We start from the raw sequence: 24,972 nt of genomic DNA, 5'->3' as shown, positions 1-24,972 counted from the left end.
ATGTGTAATAATTTTCCTACCTGTTGTTAAAGTTTGTACAGTATGTGAGGTTCGTACAGCCCAACTGGCAAGGCTCCCGGACATCAGCGAGACATGTCAGCATGGACACTTCCACTGGATTATATTCACAGATTCGGTCAAACTCTTGCCAGCTCTGTGTGTTTCCCCAGCTCATGCTATAAAGTTTTGTACAGAGCTCCCTGAAACAAAAGAATAAATGCAGAGCATTAGAGAGAAGCCCAGGGAATATTTGATCTGTGCAAAACTCCAATTCTATTAACTCTGTCTGTAGGAACATGAAGAAAAAAAGTACAATAACTAGCTCCTAGGATTTGGAGCCAGCAAAAGTCCCCTTCTTCAAGAAGAAATGGCCTTTTGAAACCGTCATGGGTAGCTGGAAGGTAGCTCATCAATTAAGAGCTCTTCCAGGGGCCCAGATGTGATTCCCAGCACCACATGGTGGCTTAAAATTGTCTGTAGCTCCAATCGCAGGGGACCCAGCACACTCTTCTGCCCTCCGAGGGCACCAGGCTTGCATGTTGTGTACAGACAGGTAAAACATCCACACAAATAAAATACAAACCAATGTATATATTTTTAAAAAATCATCCATGGGATAGAAGGGGACTGAGCGTTGGCTTAGTGTAAAGGAGCTTACCATGCAAGCCTGGAGACCTGAGTTTGACCCAGAACCACACAGAGATGAAGAGACTGAGTGACACAACATCTCCTCTGACCTCACCCATATTCCGTGGTGTGTGTGCTCATCCTACTCCACCCCAAAAATAATACATAGATTCAGAAAATAAATAATTTTCCAAAAATTAAAAAACAAAATCATCCACCCCCCCTTTGCTATGATTGATAGAAAGCTGAATATTACACTTTATAGTCCCTTAAGGTGTCTGTACATCCTTAGTTATGGTACAATTACTTTCTCCCATAGCCTTCTCTTCCTTCTATTTTCAATATTTACTAAAGTAAAATGCATGGTTTTACCTCTAAAAAGGTAGCACCTTTAATTCTGCTAATCACATGAGGCAGGGTGTGACTCTAAAGAGGCGCTTTAATGGTTAGGGCATAACTCAGTGTCAAAGTATGTGCCCAGGGTGCTCAAGATCCTTGGTTCAATCCCTAGAACCAGGAAAAATGGGAGGTGGGGCTATAGGTTATGGTGTTTAAGCCACTTATGTTCCTTAAGACTCTCAAACCTCTGCATACTGTCACAGTTGATACGCAACATTTTCATGCTCAGTACTTGATGACTGCAAAGCAACTTATGTGTCTCCACCGATGAAGCAATACTGTTAGGCCATTTCCAAAGTCGGTTTATACACTGGATTCATTAGTTTAATATTTATTTATAAAAGTAATGCATGTTCACTATAAAAATTTGATATCATTGAAATATAAAAAATTGTAAGTAAACAACTTCAACTGTTCTCATGATTACTTGACTCTCATAAATACCCCTATGACTTTTTTTTATATGTGTATGAATGTTTGCCTGCAAGTATGTTGGTGCACTATGTGTGTGTTTGGTGCAAATGGAGGTCAGCAGAAGTAGACATGAGATCTGTTGTTATTGGAATTACAAACAGTTGTCAGCTGCCATGTGAGTGCTGGGAACTGAACGTGGGTCATCTGGAAGAGCAGACAGTGCTCTAAACCACAGGCCATCTCTCCAGCCCCAAGGAAAGGATCTTCACTCTGAGTCAGCCTGCCCACTCCCCCTGTGGTCATGAGCGCTGTTTTATGTGCTGCCTGTCAAGGCACCGGAGACACACAACCCTTAAACAGACCGGGACCCTGGCTGTCAAGGGAGCTTGCACATTTTGAGGAGGAGGAAGTCAGTACTTTTGCTGGCCCTTTACTTCCTATATTTGCCTGAATAGATCATTCAACATCTGAGCGTTAGTTTCTAACATTTAAAACAGAAATTATACAGATTTCCCCAATTATCTCATAAGGTTTCAGAAAGATCAAGTGTGATGAAATTGAAAGCATTCGGCAAACCACAAACTGGTGTTCCTGGGTTGTTAGGACATGGTGGGAGGAGAGAACTGCCTTTCAAGTTGACCTTTAACCTCCACATGCAGACCCCCTTCTAATAAATGTTAAACCACAACAATAAAGCAACTCAAGACCAAAACTAAGCTGGGCGTGGTGGCCCATGCCTATATTCCAGCATTGGGAGGCAGAGGCAGGTAGACTCTGTGAGACTGAGGCCAGCCTGGTCTACAGAGTGAGTTTTAGGACAGTCAGGGTTACTTAGAGAGGCACTGTCTCAAAACACCCAAGACAAACTGCAATAAAAACCATCCCAAGCTCCAATAACTCAATACAGATATAAACGTATTTTATGAGCATTTAAAAACTACTCAGTATCCCTCTTATGAATACGTTTATTAATTCTATATGGAATTCATTTCTGTAATTACAGGGCCAGATTTATTTACAATTAAACCTTTCAACTGACTTTGTTTAGATTGTTTTGTATCTTTGGTAAAGTTTGATGGGTTATTTAAGGGATGGTTTCTTTTTTTTAATGGTCAATCCAATTTTATGTCTGGTATCTTATTTTCCCTTTAGGAATGCCTAGTAATGTCTGCCCCCCTTTTGTCCAAAATACCTCTAATAAGGCAAACTTCTGCTACATCCTCAAGGCCTGAATGAGACTATCCCTGTGGCTCGTATATTTCAAAAATTGGTCCTCAGATGGTGGGAGTATTGGGAAGGATTAGGAGGTGTGACCTTGTTGGAGGAGGGTGTCACTGGAGAGAGGGGCTTTGAGGTTGCAGAGGATTTGTACCTTTCTCTCTCTTTCTCAATCTGCTTCATGAATGAGTCTCAAGATGTGAGCTCTCAACTACTGCTCCAGCACCACACCTGCCAGCTGTCATGCTGCCTGCCACGATGGTCATGGACTCTGTCCCTAAAACTCTAAGTCCCAAACACACGAATTTTTCTATAAGTTGCCTTGGCCATGGTGTCTTATCAGAGCAATAGAAAGTGACTTGAGGCAAGCCTATCCATCATGACCTTAGGTATCTCTGCACTGTTTCCTCCGCTCACATCTCGTTCTTTTTATCTCTGGGTGCAACACCAATTATTGCTGCTATGGTTTCAATGTGAAGTAATCCCTCACAGGCTCGTGTGCTGAAGGACTGGTCCCTAGCTGGCAACCTATTCTGAGAGTTAGCAGAAACGTTGGGAGGTTGGGTGTAGCTGAAAGGTCTGCCTGGAGGAGGGAGGTCACTGGGTGAGCAGCTCTCACCCAAACTCCTTCCACTGGGATACTCTGCTTCTCCTCAAAGCAAGCCAACGGAGCATGGGACTATGGACTGAGCCTTAGAAATAGTGAGCTGAAACAAATCTTTTCTCATTTGTTTATGGGAGATATTCTGTCCCAGAGCCCCACCTCCCCAACATAATTCTCCAACTAACACAGACGACCATACCACTAAGGCTGTTCTAATATAACAAAAGACTCTTCAAATTCTAAGTTTGTTCCTTCCTTCCTTCCAACAGAGGGCATCATGTGGCTCAGGCTGGCCTTAAATTCAGTACGTAATGAGGCTGACACTGGTCCTCCTGTCTCCACCTCCTGAGTGCTGGGATTATAGACATGGGTCTCCATGACTAGTTCATGTGGCATTGGAAGGCTTCGTGCATGCTAGGGAAGCACTCTACCAACTGAGTGACACTCCTCATCCCAAAATTTCATAATTTAATAAATTATCTCTTAGATATCAGATCAAAACTTAGTCTTCTAAATAAGTATTTACATGCAATAAGTATATGTTTGCACATGTGAGTAAAGTGCATAAAGATGGCAGAAGAGGGCATTAGATCCTCTGCAGCTAGAGTTACAAGCAGTTGTAAGCCACCCTCTGTGGTGCTGGGGTTTTCTGCAAGAACAGTAAGTGCTCTTAACCTCCATGCCATCTCTTCAGGGCCACACACTGTAAGCTCATGTCATCTTTATTTACTGCCCTTTTGCTAGTTAACCCTTCAGACCCCAAACACAATGCTTTCAGCAATGTATAAACAATATTTGTTTTATCAGAAAAAAATTTTAAGGCTGAACTTTAGTTTCCTGGGGCCCTATGACCTCTTCTAATGGCGGTGGGCACCGGGCACATATGTGGTACACATGCATGCATGCAAGGAAAATACTCAATATGTAATTTTTTAAAAATTAAATTACATATATTTATTTGTGTGTATGCCGTGCATTCATAAATGTGTAGCAGTAAAAGAACAACTTGCGGGAGTCCAGTTTTTTGCCTTCCACCATGTGGGTCCCAAGAATTAAACTCAGATTGTTTAAGTAACTAATCAGACCTGGTGGCAGGTGTCCTTACTTGCTAAGTAGGGGCCCTGCTAGCCCTAAAACACTGTACTATATTTAAATAGTCTTCAGTAAATATTTGCCGAATAAAATGATAGATTTTAGGCTGGTTAGACGGCTTAACGGGAAGAGTGTTCACTGCTCTTGCGGAGGACCCAGGGTCAGTTCCCAGCATGGGCACGCCTACTTACGGTTGTCTCTAACTCCAGCTCCAGGGCATCCGAGGCCCTCTCTGGCCTCTGGGGGCACCACCCATGTACCAAGTACAGACAAAATACTCACACACACAAAATAAATACTTTAAATAAAAAAATTTTTTTAACAGAATGGAAAATGTTATATCTTCTATTTATCTTTTGATCTGAGAATTGAACTCAGGCTGAGTCCAGGTCAGATACTGTATCTCCCAAATATTAAGCCTAGACAAGACAAGAATAAGACATTTGCTGAAAGCCACCAATTAAAGTCCTGTTTTCTATTATTTCAATGAGGGAAAATGAGATACTAACCTACACATTGAAGTGTTGGCTTTAGAGCAACAATGCAATTTAGCCCCATCAAGGCCAGTTGAGGGAGGAGGGTGCACAGTGACTCCAGGGTGAACTGACTGTGAACTTTCGAGGAAACACTGCCAAAGAGGATCCTGAGGCAAGGGCTGGGTCTTACAGCCCTCAATGAGACCGTCAACAATCTCCATCTCTGTCTTCTTAGACATGAGAATTCTCTTGCAGGCATTTTGGCAAGCATGGTCTTCAGCTCTGTCACAGCAATATAAACCTGCATTCAGGATACAAGCCCCTTATTAGCTGGTTTTATGACACATACTGCTCAGAGAAGAAGAAGAAGACGGCAGCTGGTAGAGAACCAGAGCCCTCTATGCAAGTCCCTGTGTGCATAGCCTGCTCTCCATCATTCCACAGCGCAAACCTTGCAATGCTTCTCTTCCCAGAATCCACCACAGTCCTGTCATGAGCTTTCTAGAACTATCCTTACAAAATGAATGCCATCCCACACCTAAGGCCTCACATAAACCACTTTATGTTCTTGGAAAAGATACTGCACATCAAAGTGGGCTTATTTCCTGCTGTGCCTAGTGGGGACTCTTCACCTCAGACTGATGTCTAATTTCAGTGACATTAAACACATTCCATTTGATCATATCCTTAGACACCACAGACTTTCGTAAGTCTGTAGAAGCTAATTAATACACACTGTAATTTACATAATATGAACTCTGACAACATCTTAGTTTATTTCTGCCTTTAATTTTCTTTTCTTTTTTGATGATGGGGATTGAACCAGGGCCTCAAACACGCTAATGGGCCACTCACCCAGCCTTTCATTTTCTACAAGGAACTAGAAACTGAAGGAATACTTTCAGCCAGGCTATCGACCGCAGAAGGTGGCTTTCCCAGGTGTCCGCATTTGAAGATGCACACTCAATTTGAAGCCTTCCTTCCTAGACTCCTCTGTACTAGGACAGACACTGGGTTAATTGTTCTACCCTTCAAACCTCTTTCTGACTAGGTTTTCTTGGAACTCTTAATCCCTCACTGCCAGCAACACTTCAGGGCAGCCGAAATGTCAGAGAACACAGAACTGCTTTTAAAAATGAAGGCCACGTCTCTGATTTTCACCACACTGCCACATCACATTATGTCAAAAGCCTCAGATTCTGATTTCAATTAAGGCCAAACAAGGCACACCACTTTCAAGATTATTAAAGAATTCTTAGGATATGCTAGTTTAAAACAAAACACTAGCATGTGGCTTACCAGTCAGTCTTTCTTCAGTCTGGTTGATTAGTCAGTTCTTTAAATCTGACTACCTCTAGAGGGGCAGAATGTAGTCTAGGATATACAAAGTAGGTGCTTTGAGGATCCCACAAGGACAGGCTCATTAGGTGGCCTTGACTTTTCAAAAGTATCATTCTCTTATTTTGATAATTTTTTTTTATTATGAAAGTAACAACTTCTTGTTGATAGAGGTTCTGGCATTATAGGACACAGGGAGGTACAGCTAAGACTATGCTTTCAGTTCTGAGACCTGCTTTGTTTTCTTAATACATCCTGGACCCTCTGTATAAATGTACTCCTTTTTGTTAGTTGTGAACTACTGTTATTGTATAGAAATATAATGTAATCAATATCCTACTGATGCATTTTGGGTAATTTTAATTTTTCTCATATGCTACTATGTATATGTTCAACATATATGTCTATTATATGTTATATATTATATATAATATATATGCATATATATATGCAGTCCGTGTAAGTTTCCTGTGTAAAGGACAACATAGAATGTCCAGGTCAAAAGGTAGAATCTGATGCTCTAGCATGATGATGTGGCTTCCCATCAATATGTCTGTACCAAAGATTTTGCCCATCTTCAAAACAGAATTTCCTTTTCCTCATGGTCTCCACATTCCCTTCTTTCTTGGTACCCTATAACTGTGAAAATTATGTTTATCCCGTGTGTCAAAACCAAACATAGAAGAAATCTGGGTGTTTCTCAAGTGAACTAGACCACAGACATCTACATGAACGTATCAATTTCTAAATGAATTATTTTATCAAAGACTGAGACAAGAAGAATACAGCCCTTTACTTACTATCTGTTGGGTTTCGCATTGGATAAGACTGGGTGTAATTGTTCACACAGTGTATTAACTGTGGGCTAATAGACGCACAATAGTTTTCCACTGCTTTGATCTGAGATGGCCCAGGAGAAGAGTCTGTTCGAAAAATGGCTTGACAGAATTCTCGGCAGTTTGTGTGATGGCCTGCATAGCTGCAGCACACCGAGCCCACTGTGGAAAAAGAGACAGCACTGAATGCAAACATCTCTTGTTATGTTAAAACTCATCACCACGGGGATGGACAGTGATGGTGAGAAGCAAGCATGGTGTGGAGGACAAACACTGACTCAGCAGGCTACAGGCACAGTTATGGGAGTCATGGGGTCACTCAGGTGCTCACTGATGGAGCCCGGTCATACTCATCATCTTAGGCCTCCAGCCAACTACATCCCTAGAGGAGGAGTGCCACACATGTAAGAACTTCTGCAGGTTATAGGAACATAACCTGGTGTTTAATGCATGTCAGGGCTGCTAATATACTACAAAGCACCTAAAACTGTCACATAGCCAAAGCTGCCTCCCCGAGTGTCCAAAGCGCCCATGCCGAGAAAACAGGAACAGCTTCATGAGGCACTCGTGGAGATTTATAGACAAAGCAAAACCAAACCAAAGAAAACAAAATGGCAGGGCCTTACATTTATTATTTGGATCAGCAAAAACTAGGAGAGAGCAAGGCAATTTAACACATCTAACAAATGTGTACTTTGAAACTAAAGTATCAAAATTTCTACACAGTGTGAACATTTGCAAGAATGTTCCTATATTGTAGTAGTCTTTGCTTCATAACCGATAAAATGTCTCAAGTAAAATTCAAAGCAAAGTTATTTGAAGGTAAATAACTGAATTTTGTATTTGTAAAATAAGTCAAAGCCAGGGGTGGTAGCACACACCTGTCATCACACAGCACTTGGGAGATGGAGGCAGGAGGATCACAAATTTAAGGCCACTCTGAACTATGTAAGATGAAAACAAAATGAAGCAAAGCACAACAAAAGACCCAATGGCAGGAGTGCTGGTGCACATCTGCAGTCCCCAACACTTGGCAGGCAGAGACAAGAAAATTAAGAGTTCAAGGCCAGACTGAGGTACATACACAACGAGACAAAACCACAACAGCACGCCACTTAATGTGGGAAAGGGAAATGAGTGGCTGGATACAGGCGTGAGAATCCCTCCCCAACCCCCACCAGGGTTTCTCTGTGTAGCCTTGGCTGTCCCGGAACTCTCTCTGTAGACCAGGCTGGCCTGGAACTCAGAGATCCGTCTGCCTCTGCCTCCCTGAGCGCTGGGATTACAGGCGTGCACCACTGCACCCGGCTAGGCGTGGAGATCATAACGGAGAAGGTCAGGACACCCTCATAGCATCTATATATAGCAGTGCTAAAGAAGCTAGAGTAGACGCGTGGCAGGAGCGTTTATAGACAGGCAGCTAAGAATTCCTAACCGGTATTAGAAATGGCTATGGAGGAGCCAGAAACAGGGCACCAGTGAATCCCACAGACCAATAAGCAAGGAATTCAGGTGACTTCAAGAAATAATGTCGAGTCATGAGCAAATTGAGTAAGTGAGTGCTGAATTAACCTCAGTTTCCTGGCCAGAACACTGTTCCATGCCTATTGTGTACAACTTTATTTGTAACTACTCCCAAGTTTATGTCTCCTGCCAGAGCTTGTGTTCACTGTGGGGACTGCTTTTCAGTACTGCTGTGTTGCTGCTGGAGATGACCAGCCACACACACTCTCCTGCTGTGCCACACACAAACAAGTCAGGGCTGCACTTATTAGTGGTGCTCTGGGAGTAAAACAGGACCAAATGCCTGTCTTCTGATTCTTCCAGGAGCTTAGCATCCTTGCCAGTGTGGCAGGACCTAAGACTGCCTGTCAAAGGCTATATGGTACACTCTGCACTACGCCCGGGGTCAGAAGGGTAGAAGCGCAAGACTGTGTTACTCTTCAGTCTACTGCATTACGAAGCTAATCCAATCAACCGCTTGTTCCTCGGTTGTCTTTCCCCTCAAATGGTACACTGCTCCTCCAGTGTCCACAGGACATATCTTTTTCTGCTTCTCTCCCACCCCCATTCCGCGAATATCTTATTTATCTTCAAGGCCTAGCTAAGCTATGAACTCCATGAGGTCTTCTCTAAGCACCATTGCTGTGGGATCCCTGTTTCCTCCGGACTGCTGCACGTTACCAATGTGCTACCTCATAGTCTACTCTGCTTCTGAGTTCTTTGTGTTCTGGTCGTGCCCTCCACAGAGAGGTGTCTGCCCCACACACTTAATAAAATATCTGTGGGCAAGACTGAGAGGCAGTCTTTAGCAAGGGCTGTACTACTGTAGATGTATTTCTCCTCAGAAAACGACCCTATTGTTGAGTGTTACCTTCCTCTAGCCATCCTTGGACACGGGAATCATTAGAATGCAGGAGTATTTAACGTGAACAGGTAACTGCTGAACAGATCTGTGTGCCGGCTTCTTCAGATGGCTTAGCAGGCGTAATGCTAAGGGCATGAGCATCAGTTCTGACTGCTAACCATGTCTGTAAAGTGTCTTGCTCTCTGCACTGCTTGAACAATCACTGATAATATACTTACTTTCGTTTCTGCTAATGCAACTGAAAAGAGCATTCTGTAAATTAAAGAAAAACAAACAAATTAACAAACAGAATTTCTAATTTTATTCTATTTTATAATTATATGGAAATCAGGATATCATACTTTTTAAGTCAACTTCCTGGCTAAAAGAGTAACCATCACATAATCAAGGTAGTGATCTCTGAGAGCTCCAGCTGACATGCGAGGACAAGCAAAGCTCAGGTGACATGTGTTAATGGGTGAAGGTGCATGCGGAGGGGGTCACAGTGGATTCATTTACATTTTTTTCTTGTTGAATATAAAACTCTTAAAAAAGGAAATAACATAATAAATGACACTCAAAGACACATTATTTCCTGACATCACTGCATTTTAGAGTTGGTCTGACCACAGACATTACTTCTAATTGTTCTCACACATGACTGTGCGGTGGAACCAGCCATACTTCCCAGAACTACCCAGGTGACAGAAATCTACATTATACACAAAGCTTCATTAAGTCTCCTTATGACCAGAGTTTGGGAAACTCCCTAGCAATTTACAGAGAGGAAGTGTTCTGCAGGCAGAGGACGGATACCTGCACTAGACCCCAGAAGTTGCCAAAAGCAGAGCCTGAGATCAGAACTAATTTTAATAGAAGTCTTAGATTATTGTTCAGAATGTCCCACCCTGTATTAAGCTGTTGCCTGAAAAATAAGATAAAAGAAGAAAAGACCAAGACAAAAGAAAAAGAAAAACCCCAAACAGCAACAACAACAAAACTCTCCTTGTCCAAAACACCTAACGAGGGCATTCAGGGCCTGTCAGCTCTGAGTATCGTTCATGATTGGACGAGAACAACTTACCAAACGAGCAAACAGCACGGAAGGAAAACAAACAAACATACTGCTACTGTCAAACCCAGCTCGGTGACTGGGCACACTGGCAATGCTTGTCCCTTAGCGCGGGGGAGACTGAGATAGGAGGATCTGGAGTTTTTTGTTTTTAATAATTTATTTAATTTTATTTTAGTGTGAGCGTGTTGCCATTCGAACTGGTATTACAGACAGTTGTGAGCTGCCATGTGGTGGCTGGGAATTGAACTCAGGTCCTTTGGAAGAACAGACAGTGCTCTTAACCACTGAGCCATCTCTCCAGCCCCGGATCTGGAGTTTTGAAGCCAGCCAGAGCTACACAGTGAGCTTTGAGAACTTGCCTTAAAAACAAAGCAAACCCAAACAAACAAACATGAGAGAAAATACAAACCAGAAAAAAACGGCCAGCATTACCAACACTGCAAACCTAGCTTCAGTGGTTCTCTAGGCATGATGGCCACTGCCTGTGACCCAGCCTGTGACTCAGCACTGGGGAGGCCCAGCTGGGAGGTTTGTCACAGTGTGAAGCCAGCTTAAACTACATAGTGAATTTCATGTCAGAGCTACAGTGTAAGACTGTTCAAAAAGGCAAAAGATGTCTGTCTATACTGTTGGTGAAGCTGCAGGGTTCACTTTCTCTACCACAGGAACAAGTCATAGTGCACTTACTCATGTAAAGTAAAAGTAAGTTAAACAACCCCAGGCCTCACAGGAAGGGACGATGAATTCCTCTAATGGGAGCTATTTCTGCCAGAGTTGCTAGATCAATCTAAATAGTGGGAAAGTGAATATACTCTCAGGATTCTTATACAGTGAGCTGTTTTGTATCTCTCTTCCCTTGTGTTCCTTTGTGTTTCTGTGACTTTTCAGTTACCCATCTCAGACAACTCTCCACTGGGGTTCACCAGCCCCAGGAACATTTATCAAATCAAACAATCAAAATCAATAATAAAAAGTGGTATTCAGAGAAATAGCTTTCATCAGGGGTGCCTTCACCTCCTAGGGACACTTGATGCCTAGAGTCATTTTCTGTTATTGAAAGTGGGGTGGGGTAGGTATGAATTAGTATCCTGTGAGCTAAGTCCAGGCCAGATGCCCCTGGTCTCAAGGATCCAGATGCCAATGTCAATCATACTAGTTCTCCGACCCCTGCCTTAAGACGTATTAATCTGTCCAAGCTAGATTATAAAATTTGACCTTATAAGTAAGAGAACTATCACTTCTACATCAGCTCTGTGATCACTTAGCCCAAAGGCACTAGGGGAAAGAAAGCCTTGAGCATCAGAGATCGTCTAATTCAATGTCCTTATGTGACTGACGTCACAGACTGAGGACAGATGAGAGGAATGGCTACAGAACCCAGTCTTCCCCCATGGCAAACAATAGAGTGCATGCCAAGTTTGCCTGCGCTTGTTTATAGAGCTCTAATGAAGCGTGGCCACACTCTCTGCTTATACACCTTACATGGCTACTTCATGCTACCCGTGCTGTAACAGCAGAGCTGGGTGGCCTGCAAGCCTCAAGTGGGCAGAAGCTGGCCCTTTGCAGAGCTTGCAAACTACGGAAGAAAAAGGAGGACAAAGCTTTCTTCCTTGATGTCACCTACAGAATAGAGGTATTCCCCAAGCAACTACCATGTCTCTTAATGTTCAATGATACATACACCTTTCACAACTAGGTTTTCACATATATGTTGAATGAGAACTTGAAATGTTTACAAAGAAGCACCATTAATAAGTACTACTTCTAATCTTTACTCATTCTCACTTAAATATTAAATACTCATTTCTTATATTAAAAATATGTTCTGTCTGGGGCTGGAGAGATGGCTCAGTGGTTAAGAACACTGGCTGCTCTTCCAGGAGACCAGAGTTCAATTCCCAGCACTCACAGGGCAGCTCACAACTGTCTGTAACTCCAGTTCCAGGGGATCTGACTCCCTCTCACAGTCATACATGCAAGCAAAACACCAATGGATATAAATCACTTAAAATATAAAATAAATAAAAATATGTCTTGTCACTTTAGTGATGTAGATGAATGCATCTATCTTCTGCTACACCCATTTTGATTTTATAGACTGATCATGTTCAGCTTTGATAAAAGATTCCTATGTTTGTTACAAGTAACTCTTCATCCTTTTTAAGTCAAGCTGTCCTCAAATTTCCAGGTGCAGGGATTACAGGTTGTGTGTCAGCGTGCGCGATTATCAGCTGCGTTAGCTCTGTTGATTATTGACAGGCCTTAAGACATATGTACGAGTTATAGCATTAGTTTGTTTGTTTATTTATTTATTTATTTATTTATTTATTTATTTATTTATTTATTTATTTTTGATGGAGACGCCTGGTGTTGATTATTGACAGGCCTTAAGACATATGTACGAGTTATAGCATTAGTTTGTTTATTTATTTATTTATTTATTTATTTATTTATTTTTGATGGAGACGCCTGGTGGCACTCAGAGGAAGGATAATAGGTCACCAAGGAGAGACTCGATACCGTATGAGCATATACAGGGGGAGGAGGTCCACCCTCAGTCACAGACATAGGGGAGGGGAGTAGGGGGGGAAGCGGGAGGAAGGGAGGAATGAGAGGATACAAGGGATGGGCTAACAACTGAGATGTAATATGAATAAATTAATAAAAAAAAACCGTAAAAAAATATAGCATTAGTTTATAATCCTTAAATCCCTCATTCTGGTGTCTTAGCTGGTTAACTGAGTCTTTCAAATGTCTGCTCGCCATCTGGTGGCCAGAGCAGGAAGTAAGCATTTCCACTCACTAGTGTGGAGCCCTGTCTGTGACCAGAGCACCATTACCACAGCCATGGGACCTCCACATAACAGCTCTCCATCTTAAGACTTAAGAACAGATAAAAATGACAGTGGGACTGAGGTGAGGTGTAGCACATGGCAGTGTACTGAGGGTGACAGGATCCTAAGATCAAGATTTTCTCCTTAGGCTGGGGACGGGGTCCCCCTCTGCCCCCCAGGTCCCTGTGTATCTCCAGCAGGTTTCTAGCCACATAGTTGCTCACTATGTTTTAAGTCTGTGTGGATTTCTCTTCCCACGGACTAGACAGCTAACTTTAAGCAGACGGTGGCTCATCACTGAGAACGTTCCTATACCACTGGTGATCAGTTCTGTATGCATCATCCGCCCAATAAACGTTAAGTAAATGAGCGCGAGGCAGACGTAAAGACACCTGCAGAGCTCTACCCCAGGGACTCAGAGCCCATGTTAACCAAGACACACTTATGAGACAAATAGATTTTTATTTTCCTTTAGGGGGAGGTTGAGACAGGGTCTTTCTCTACATAACTCTGGCTGTCTGGGAACTCACCATGTAGATCAGGCTAGCCTCAAACTCACAGAGACCTGCCTGTCAATGCTTCCTGAGTCCTGGGATTAAAGGTGCGCTACCACACTTGGCAGTAGATGAAATAGCCAGTGACCTGTGGGAGATGATGAGAAAGAGAGGAGGGTAGATGGTATCTGTTGACTTTAGGTTGGTTACATCTGGGAAGACTGTATTCAGCAACTCAGCAAGATGTAAAAAAGATGACAAGTGTTGGTGCGTGTGTGTGTGGTGTGTCTCTGTGTGTGTGTGTGTGTGTGTGTGTGTGTGTGTGTGTGAGAGAGAGAGAGAGAGAGAGAGAGAGAGACAGAGAGACAGAGACACACAGAGACAGACATTTTATGGGAGTAGGGAGAGAGAAGGAGAGTAGTGAATACCAGAAAAATCAATAATTAATTTGGTTAGTCAGGTATGGTGGTGCATGCCTTTAATGAATCTCTGTTAGTTTGAGGGTAGCCTGGTCTACATAGCAAGTTACAGACCAGCCAGGGATATGCAGTTGAAACCTTGTCTCAAAAAGGAAGTTAGCAGAGAAAATTCTGGTTGCTTGCCCTGTCATTATTAGATAGGGTAAGTAAAGCTATGGGTCTGGGCTAGGGAAGTGGCTCAGTAGTAGAGCCCAGGACCACAAAACCAAACAACAACCAAGTATGAAAAGATGAGACAAGACCACAGGCTAGCCTGACATGGTCAGGCCCTTGGGGATACTCTTAAGTCAGCTAAGATATAAACTGGGAAGGAAATGAACCAGCAACAAGGACACTAAGGAAGAGGTCCTCCCCTCTTACGACAATAATAAATGACTGAGCAGAGCAACCCTAGCATGCCTGACTCTCTTCAGCCAGTACTGCAGGACCTAACAGGTTTCGCTCTTTTTGGAGCTCATCAGCTGCAGGTAACGGCTCAGATCTGATAAACATTCCTAAACGTTTCCATCACAGTGCTATTTACTAAGCCCCAACACTCTTGGCATCTCCTCAGCATTAATACATACTTTATATTTACATCCTTAAGACTTTACTAAGGCACAGCACCCCTTGATTTGTGTATGTTTAAGAACAAGCATATACCCACAAGGGACTGAGCCAAGGGTTGCTGACCCACATCTCCACGTTGTGTAATTTTGTTAAAATAGCCAAAAGATGACTGGGTGAGGGACAGCACAGCTGTCCGTAACCTATGTTGTTACCTGCCACACCAGAACCACTGCAGCAGCCACCACCCCACAGCTTAGGGCTCTCCAGCTGCAGTGAACACTGCTGGTCCTAACTCTTACTATTGCTGTTCCCTTAAGCCATTCCCCACCTACCTTCCATAATGCTTCTAACACACAGTAAATCCAGAACCAAGGCTAACTTAAGAAAAAGGAACCCAAACTTGGTACAAACGTATCTTCCAGCATACATTTTACTGTAACACTCACTTAGGATATGGCACAATCCCAGCAAGCATATACAAACACGCACTCAACACTGGCATCTGGGGAGGAAGGGCAGAGCCGAGCGCATGCTAAGCTACCACAGTGGTAAAGGTGGGAGGGGACTATATATACATATTTCCTTTCTCTATATAAAACATCCTTGGGGACTCAGGAACTTACTTGGCTGTAGTAAAGGAAATGGAAAAAGACTTGGTTATATGCTATTCCGAACTTTGAACCACACGAATAATAAAAAACTATAGCTTTACATATACCTGCACCTTGCCACACATAGTTATGTGTTGGCAGTGCTGCAGTCAGAACTATGACTAGAAATCTCCTTTGGTTTTGTGGTCAAAGATGCCTCGGTGCCACCTTCATCTTAGCTCTCTCACAGAACCAGCAGCAAAACAATCTAGTTATATTAGCAATTATTTAATCCAAACCTTTTGTCTTAAACTTTTAAAATTATTTTATTACTTTATACATATGAGTGTTTTGCCTGCATATGTAACACATGCATGCCTAGTGACCCTAGAGGTCACTAGGTCAACAGAGTCAACAGAGGGTGTCACATCAGTGGGTTGTAATTACAGATGGCTGTAAAAAGCCCTGTGGGGGCTGGGAACTTAGGCACTTTGTAAAAGCAACAAGCGCTCTGCACCACTGAGCCAAATCTCCCGCCCCTTTTTATTTCATTTTTAAAAATAATTTAATTAGGGGGCTGGAGAGATGGCTCAGAGGTTAAGAGCACTGGCTGCTCTTCCAAAGGTCCTGTGTTCAATTCCCAGCAACTACATGGTGACTCCTAGCCATCTATAATGAGGTCTGGGATGCAGGTATACATATAGGCAAAACACTGTGTAGATAATAAATAAATAAATCTTAAAAAATAATTTAATTATTTTTATTTTATGTGCATGGATATTTTGCCTGTATATATGTTTGTGTGAGGGTGTTAGATCCCCTGGAACTGAAGTTGCAGACAGTTGTGATCTGCCATGTGGGTGCTGGGAATTGAACCCAGGTCCTCTGGAAGAGCAGCCAGTGCAAGTTTGAGGCCAGTTTGTCTACACATTGAATTCTAGACTAGCCAGGGCTACATAGTGAGACCTTGTCTCAAAAGACAAACAAAATGGCTGGAGAGATGGCTCAGAGGTTAAGAGCACTGGCTGTTCTTCCAAAGGTCCTGAGTTCATTTCCCAGCAACCACATGGTGGCTCATAACCATCTATAGAGATCTAGTGCCCTCTGGCTGGCAGGCACAATACTGTATTAAAAACAAAAAAAAAACAAAGCAAAACAAAAAATCTTTAAGAAACCACTGTTCTTTTGTGTGCATATAATATGTACGTTGTGTGTGTGTGTGTGTGTGTGTGTGTGTGTAGAGCAGTGCCTCTGTCTCCCATTTTGCTGCTACAGTACTGGACTTACAGACACTATGCTGGCTTTATCTGTGCATACAGGTCAGGTCCTCATGTTTTCACAACATGCGCTTTACCCACAGAGCTGTCTCCTTAGCCCCAAAGCATTTTTAGTTAACATACACAGTAATAGGTTTCACTGCTTCTCTCTCTCTCTCTCTCTCTCTCTCTCTCTCTCTCTCTCTCTCTCTCTCTCTCTCACACACACACACACACACACACAGACACACACACATCATTATATTTTGTTCTTACTTGTCCCCCCATGCTCACTCAATCCAACTTCCTCCTTTCCAACTACTAAATAAATAAATATATATACACATATATTTACACACATATACACATATATATATATTTTAAAATAGAGATAGGGTTTTTCTATATAGTCCTGGCTGGCTGTCCTTGCAACTCTTTTAGACCAGCCTGGCCTTGAACTCACAGAGACCCATCTACCAATGCCTCCCAAGCACTGGAACTAAAGGTGTGCACCACCATGCCCAGCCCCTTTTCAACTATCTCAATGATGCATTATTTTCTGAGATCTTTTTTAATACAAAAGTCTAGGCTGATAGCTCTTTTCTTTAAGAAGCATGTAAATATTGTTTTCTGTCTTTTTGTTTTTGTTGTTGTTACTGAGAAATCAGCTATTGGTCATCTTTGAAAGAAAGTTTTAAAAAAATTCTTATTACAAGTTTTTTTATTATGATGATATATGTTTATAGTATGTAGATAGAATCTCTTGGACCCTGGGCTGGCTTGAACTCAGTATGCAGCTGAGTATGAACGTGAGTATGATCCTTCTGCCTCTGCCTGGGACCACAGGAGAGGAACGCTACCCAGCTTCCACTAGGTTTTTATTTCTTCAATTAAAATGTTATTTTATGAAATTCTTTCCCAATTATACTTGCCCTGTGTAAACTTGGATTCTGTTTCTTAACCATATTAAATATTTTATGGTCTGCATGTGATAATTTCTATAGAAGAAGTGCCTTGAGGCCTAATTCTCGTCACTGTTGTTCTTGCTGGTTCTTGTTTGATGACCTTATTTTCTAGTGAGTTTTGTGATTTTTTCTTTTTTAAACTATGAGTTGCTTACTTTCCTTAGAATTCTGTGTGTGGGAGTTTTAAGTCTGGAATAAAAACCCCTTCCTTCAGAGAGAATCTGTGTTGTTTGTCTTAGGCATCTAAGAAAGGACTACCATCTTATAACTATTTTAGCTATATTCTCAGCTTCAGATTTTTCTAAACATCCATTTTATATGAGTGAGGCTTCAAGCTCAAGTATTAATACCAGTTTTCAAGAGAGTCATGAAAATTGAGAGAAGCAATGTTTCCTTTACAAAAGAAGGAAGACGAGCACTTTTGTTTTTCATCCCATATTGCAAATGTAGCTCTTTTGGGACTAAATTTGTTGGTGAGAAAAGGAAGAGACCTCAGCTGGGTTTTCCATTTTCAATCGGTACCAAGTGCGTGAGACTATAAAGCTTTGAGAATAGACTCAGCGAATGTCTGTCAGTGCCCTCAGAGCTGAGGCCTTCTCAGAGCTGAGGCCTTCTCAGGGCTGAGGCCTTCTCAGGGCTGAGGCCTTCTCAGAGCTGAGGCCTTCTCAGGGCTGAGGCCTCCTCAGGGCTGAGGCCTTCTCAGGGCTGAGGCCTTCTCAGGGCTGAGGTCTTCTCAGGGCTGAGGCCTTCTCAGGGCTGAGGTCTTCTCAGGGTCTCACTGCCCCAGACCTCTGCCCTTGCTTTGTTTCTTGGCTTGTGTATTCCATGGTTTCTGTCCAGCAAATCAAGTCAGTACTTTAAATTGTTTTCATTTGAAACACAGATCTAGGTAGTAAGTCTGCCCTAAGGCCAGAAGATGAGGACCTATGCAGGGCCTGCAAGCACAGGACAACAGTGAAGGTATGCCAGGACGCCAGGCTTAAAGGACGAGAATTAACTATTCTAGTCTTGGACATCATCTAGATCCAACCCATCATGACAAATCCTGTTAATGGTTCTTCATTTGAATCTCCGACTTCCTCCCCTCCACACTTCTCTAAAATGTTGATTCTTTTAAAAGCTAGTTGCTTTTTATATAGGTATATAGAGTCCTTAATGTCTCTTTGGCAATGGAATATAATAGAATTTTACAACTATAAAAAAAGTTACTTTTGTTTATGTGCTGTGCACACATAGTTGACTTTCAAAATTCTCTACTGCTTAGCACTCCAATTAAATAAATACCCGACACCACAGGAACAGGCGCGTGTGCGCACACACACTCTTTAAGAATGGGCAGGATATGGTGGCAGATGCCTTTAATCCCAGCACTTGGGAGGTAGAGGCAGGCAGATCTCTGTAAGGTTGAAGCAAGCCTGGTCTACATAGTAAGCTCCAGGCCAGCCAGAGCTACACAGTGAGAGTTTCAAGATCTGTCCTTCTCTGTTCCCCATCAGGTCCCCTCCATGCCCATCATGTTAACCAACTCCACCAACTCCTCACTGTTTTGTAAGGCCTTCCTGAAACTCCCAACATACTTGATTTACTTCCAATTTCCCTAAGTCCTCATGCATGCAGTATATATTTAAAATGATAATTTTAGATTTATTTATTATACTTTCCATGTATAAGTGTTTTTCCTGTATGCCTGTAGATGTACCACCTGCATGTCTTATGCCTGTGGAGGCCAGAGGAGGGCATGAAGGAGAGTTATGTGTGGTCATGTGCCACCCTGTGGGTGCTGGGAACTGAATCAAGTCCCCTGAAAGAGCAGCAAGTGCTCTAAACTGCTGAGCCATCTCTTTAGCCCCAGTATAAATTTCATCCAATCTGACTTAATTAGATATAATCCTTTATTATTTGAAGTTATGCTGTAAACAGTTTAACTAAAATTTTGTCTTGTTTTGAGACAGGGTTTCACTATGTATCTCTGTATGGCTTAGAATTCACATTCATGTCTCTGGCCCCAGAGTGCTGGGATTAAAGGTGTGTGCCTTTAGCCTTCAGCTAAGATTTGACTTAGGGCTGGCTCTGAAGTCTGCTTTTTCTAGTTAGATAAAACTGCCCTTGGTGTTCCATAACTGCTCTGTATATGCATTAGGAGCCAGACCCTATCAAATCTGATGTAACAATGGGTCACAGAGAAGAACTAGCTCATCCTAGGTTGTTAGAATAAAACAGAATCTTAAGTGGCACTGCAATTTATAAACTTTACCCATTTAAGTAAATTTCCTAGGAAATCCTCTTAAAGGAACTAGGACTTGTTTTTATTAAAAGTCAACAAGCTCTTCTGAATATAATCACCCAGTCTTGGAATCTCTACTCAAACCACGTAAGACCTGTCCTGGGTAAATGCTACACCTGAAACCACAAACCTAAAGGAATGGCCATCCCAAGGCTAAGGAAAAGATATTTAATTACATGGTTTGTAAGACTACTCTGATGTGAACAGAGAATCAGCAACCTAGAACAGACTGTATTATACTGAATTTACCCAATTCACGCTGGAGCTGTTGACAGACAGTGCTATCTCTAGACTAGACTTTAGCTGTGCTTTGCTTTGGGTCTGCAATGCAGACTCACTTTCCTGAATTAAAGTGCTGTTGCTTTTCATTTCTAAATACTATGTAAGAATTCACATTGAATTTTGAATTATGTTGAATAATTTGAACTTTTAATACAAAAATAAAGAACTTGCATGCCCTATAGATTTTGAAAAACAGTTGCTTAGTTAATTCTAGGCCAGATAAAGACAGGCAGGCTGGGAAGCAATCTTTCTTATCTTGGTTGTAGCACAGTGTTTGTCTCTCTTACCTTTCCTGTCTCGTCCTTCATCAACACACACTGCAGACTTCCTAGGGCAATGCAGAAATCCAAACAAGAGAAGGAAGCACACTAAAGTAATGGAGGACAGGCTACAGGAGATGGACAGTGTCAGACATCATGTGGAAGAAAAGAAGGAATTATCACAATTAGCCACTTTTGTTCAAGAGAAACCCAAACTGGTCATTTCAAAGGTAGAGGTCAGAAAAAAATTAAAAAGATCCTTCCCTTCTTTCTAGCTGGCTCTTTTCTGTTAGAACAGAGGGAGGCTGAAGCTAATTTGGAAAATTTGTCTTCGGAGACCAGATGTAACTTAACAGAACAAAGGGACAAAAGATAAATAAGATTTTCCAGTCTAAAAATGCTAACAAAGAGGTATAATTATAGACTTGAGAAAAGAAAAATAAATACTCAGAACTGTAATACAGAAGCAGTCAGGAATTCCTGTTTCTCCCAGTACAGACTGTAAACAGGACCCTCACTGCTTAGACAGTAGTGTGACAATGACACTATGCATTACGTCTCCTAATCACATGGCTTTATACTTGAAAAGCAATACAAATGTCACACTTCACGATGGGTTCTAGAAAATGGACACTCAAAGGAGGTCTGCATATTTGCACAAGGCAAAATATCTCTACTTCCACTCTCTTATCTCGATACTAGGGGCACAATGCTGGAAACCCGCCCTGGGAGACTAGGGCTTCAGATCTGCCCATTTCCCAAATACAAGGTGTTGGTGTGACGTGCTCACAGAAGTAGCTTCATTTTGTTAGTTTACATTTCTTCTTGATACAGGCAGTTTGTGAAAAACGAACACCAAGGTGGGTCCAGAGGCAGGAAAGGGGCAAAGAGGATACAGAACCACGAAAAACAATTTCAGAATTTCTGTATAAGTAGTGGCTTTGTTATGAAAACAGTATAGGTAAAATCTATGAACGAGAGATTTCTTGAAAATCAATACTTAATTTCAACAAACCTCAAAGTCAAAACACTTTAGAGAAAATAAATGATGTTTTTATCAGAGCTAAATTTTCTAAGTTAGAACATAATTTGTTTAAAAATGAATTAATTTTTAAAATTTAAGTGGTTTTTGTCAGTTCTGAGAACACTGGAATAATCTATCCAAATTTGTTAAATAAGATATGTACCTCATATTCTTTTCTGCAAACTTTGGAAATATCGTTCTTTGAAGATGCCTAAAAGCAAACAGAAATCTTCATTAATTCATTATGGATGCTGTTTCTTCTGAACAGGACAAAAAACACAAATCAGTATATATTATTATATATAACTGTTGGTAAATATTCATTATTTCACCAAGGAAAACCTTATACTCCAGTATTTAGATGTTCCTAAAATCAGCAAATCTTCTGCAGTGCTTTAAAACAAACAGCGCCCCAGGACTCGTGCCCTATGCTGAGCGTCAGCCTAACTGTTATGGTTCCAATCTCACATAACAATGTGGTTCTTTTGTTATTTTGGAAACTAGACGACTTTGAAGAAAATGTAAATCAGAGGCCTTTTAAAAGCCAAGTTCCACTCTAGTAAATTTTCTTGTGAAGTCCTGCCAGGGTACTTGCATTTTGCTTTTTCTTTAACCCTTCATATTCAATATCTTATACCAACTAAAATTTCCCCAGAAAAGTGCCACGTATAATGGAGAGGCAGCTGAAGAGGAATATGGTACTCCGGCAGACAGTAACCACGCTGCTCTTCTGTGACCCTCTCAACATGTGTGCAGAGAAGGCACTAAGCCCTCTATTGTCCAAAAGACTGATCTCAGAAAAACAGTGAAGTATGTGCTTCTGCGCAAAACAAATCTGCTGCCAAGTGGTTATTCTTCTACATGTCATGGGTCTCAGTTAGAGACATTGTTCCAGAGGCCAGGATCTCGTCCCTTGTTTCACTTCCTCCTATTCTGTCACCCAGTCCCCTGCAATTTATAACAAACTAGCTGATAAGAATGGGGGCCATGGGGGTGGGACGGGACAAGGAGATGAGTGAGCTGGCCGCTGCTTTACGCCCCAGGATTAGCTCAAGTCCTATATAACTCAACTTTATCTCAATGTTTGGAGAACAGTAGCAACCTGGGTTGTGTGCTGCCCAAATGTTCAGGGCAGGCCACAGCCCAGGGTGTGTGTAAAGGTGAAGGTGAGGCTGAGTGTGGTGGCTCACTCCTATAATCCCAGCACTCACGAGGCAGAGGCAGAAGAACTGTAAAATGGGATGGGCTTGATCTACATAGGAGTTACAGGCAGCCAGGGCTACACAAAGACCCTTTCACAAAAACACAAACATAAATTCAGCGCCTGAGGTGAGGGTGACATTGGCATCTCACATATCCCAGAGAAAGTTCTCTAGAGCAAGCTTCAGGCTGTTTTCAGGTTAGTTTAAGCGACCACATGGACAGCTAGCTTCCCAGTTGGGCTGATAGCCACCACTTGGAACAGAGGCCCAGGAAGCCAATATTACTAAGCGGAGGAGCCACTGAAAAAACATGCACTAAAGAACTCGGGGCCTGTTGATTGGAGCAGAGATGCACCTAATCAAAGAGAAGCCTGGCTTACAAGAGTCGCATACACCTCAGAGCAGAGAAAGGATAGGAGCACACGCTCAGTAAAGCCACAGTGAAAAAGAGCAGGGAAGATGAACACAAAATAAACAAACTGCATCGCTGCTGTCATCCAGCAACACCCTGAATTTACATGACCATTTGGAGTGGCCGAACCACTCCATGTCCTGTGCAAAGGACGAAATGCCTTGATCCCAATATATTCTTCTCTGTGTGCCAAAAAGATGGAAGGAAGAAAACAGGGGCTGGAGAGCTGACTTAATGGCTAAGAATACTGGTGCTCTACGAGAGGACCCAGGCACCAGGTACACATGTGGTACATAGACATAAATACAGGCAAAACACCCACACACACAAAATAAATAAAGAAACAAATAAACCTAAGAAAAGAAAGAAAAAGAGCCAGAGAAGGCTGAGGCCCTCACATGCAGCGGCAGCAATCAAGAAGCAAGCCTAATGCTGAATGCGCAGTTTCTGTGGTCATCTTTCCACCGCTATGAAGCAGACAGGTCTCAGAAACAAACCACACAGCTAAAACTCAAACTGCACTCCACGATGCCTAAAGCTTGATTGTCAGGTGTTACCTGCTTGCATGCCTGTCGACACTCCAAGCCAATAGCCAGTTCACAGCAGCCTAAGCCAACCCAGCCATCGGACTTCTTAAACACACCTGAAAGTCAAAATGTTCAAAATTTTTGGTCATAAGTATCAATGAAGACAAATAATATAAAAAGAGTGGATATTATTACATGTCACTATATGTCCATGAGAAAACTAGTTCTGACAGCAAGGCCTCAAATGATCATGAACTCCCCTGGCCTAGGGTCCAGAATTTAGGCTTTATTTCAATGGAAGTAGAAATCCCCCGAGGTATTCTTTCAGATGATGAGAAAGACAGATGTAATGCACTTAGACATTAATCATAAATTAATTATACTATTCTATCCTAAGAGTGTAGTAACAAAGACTTGAGCTAGGAATAGAAAAGACAGAAACAAGATCTTGCAAAGGCTGTGTCACTGGATCTATGAAGAAAGAGCAATCAAAGGTAATTTGCAGCTTTTTGTCCTGGTATCTTTCTGCTAATGCTGCTTTTGTACTTCAGATGTAATCTGAACACAGAGATCTAGGCAGTGATGTCTACCAGTCACAAACAGCAAGCACCCTTCCTAGAGGTGACTAGTAACAACCTAGCTGGCCAGTGTGGGAGAGGCAGGGAGAGTTCTGCAGAGTAGAAAAAGTATAGAAGAGGAGGCAGATGAGAGTGTAAGATTACAGGCAGCATGAAATTACAGGGAGGTAGCAGCTGACAAGATCACTGGCAACAGGAACATCAAAGGGTAGGAAGACCCAAAGGTGCAGGGGTCAGGAGGTGCTGAGGATCTCTCAGAGACTGCTTTCAGGAGAATGGCAGAAGTGGAGGTAAGAGCTGCAGTTAGGGCTAAGCATGAGAGCTCACGTCTTTAATGCCAGCACTGGGGAGGCAGAGGAACTTGGGTCTCTATGAGTCTGAAGCAGGCCTGTTTGTTCTACCTGGAGAGTTCCAGGCCAGGCCAGCCAAAGTCACTGCCATTTAAAAAAAAAGTTACATAGGACTGACAGGATGAGATTAAACTATATATTTGGAAATGCAGGTGTTAAAGCCAAAGAGAGGAGAAAATTTCTGAATACTCAGGGGCTGGGTACTCCTGACAATGTCTGGAACTCCGGTAAAAAGATGGATAAAGCAAGTAGTGCACACCACACTCCTGGCACGCCTACGGCAGGACAGGAGGCTGAAGCTCAAAGGCCAGTAAGCAGCAAAGCAGAAGCAAGAGACCCTCCTCAAAAGGCAGGAGGAGAGTACCAATTCCTGAAAAGTTGTACACACATGAACATGTGAGCACATGTGCTCATACATATACTCATACAATGCAATAACAAATAAATCATATGATGCAGA

The 24,972-nt window shown here is 42.3% G+C and overlaps 1 protein-coding gene across 2 annotated transcripts in view; it reads right to left on the bottom strand.

The window, feature by feature from the left end:
- Positions 1-24,972, bottom strand: part of RECK (reversion inducing cysteine rich protein with kazal motifs) — a 69,005-nt gene that overhangs the window by 23,447 nt on the left and 20,586 nt on the right. Inside the window, exons 5-10 of one of the 2 annotated variants that reach the window (XM_084776673.1) lie at positions 23,615-23,700; positions 21,607-21,654; positions 9,591-9,624; positions 6,969-7,166; positions 4,864-5,131; positions 21-200 (exon numbers count right to left, since the gene is read on the bottom strand). In XM_084776673.1, the coding sequence (XP_084632799.1) occupies positions 21-200; positions 4,864-5,131; positions 6,969-7,166; positions 9,591-9,624; positions 21,607-21,654; positions 23,615-23,700 (814 nt within the window). Of the gene's footprint in view, positions 1-20; positions 201-4,863; positions 5,132-6,968; positions 7,167-9,590; positions 9,625-20,446; positions 20,548-21,606; positions 21,655-23,614; positions 23,701-24,972 lie in introns of those variants that run through there. The other variant, XM_084776674.1, reaches the window with a different exon arrangement.

The sequence above is a fragment of the Acomys minous genome (genome assembly GCF_964271855.1).
Source record: "Acomys minous genome assembly, chromosome: 1".
Lineage (NCBI taxonomy): Eukaryota > Metazoa > Chordata > Mammalia > Rodentia > Muridae > Acomys > Acomys minous.
This window is presented reverse-complemented; position numbering and strand designations above follow the sequence as displayed.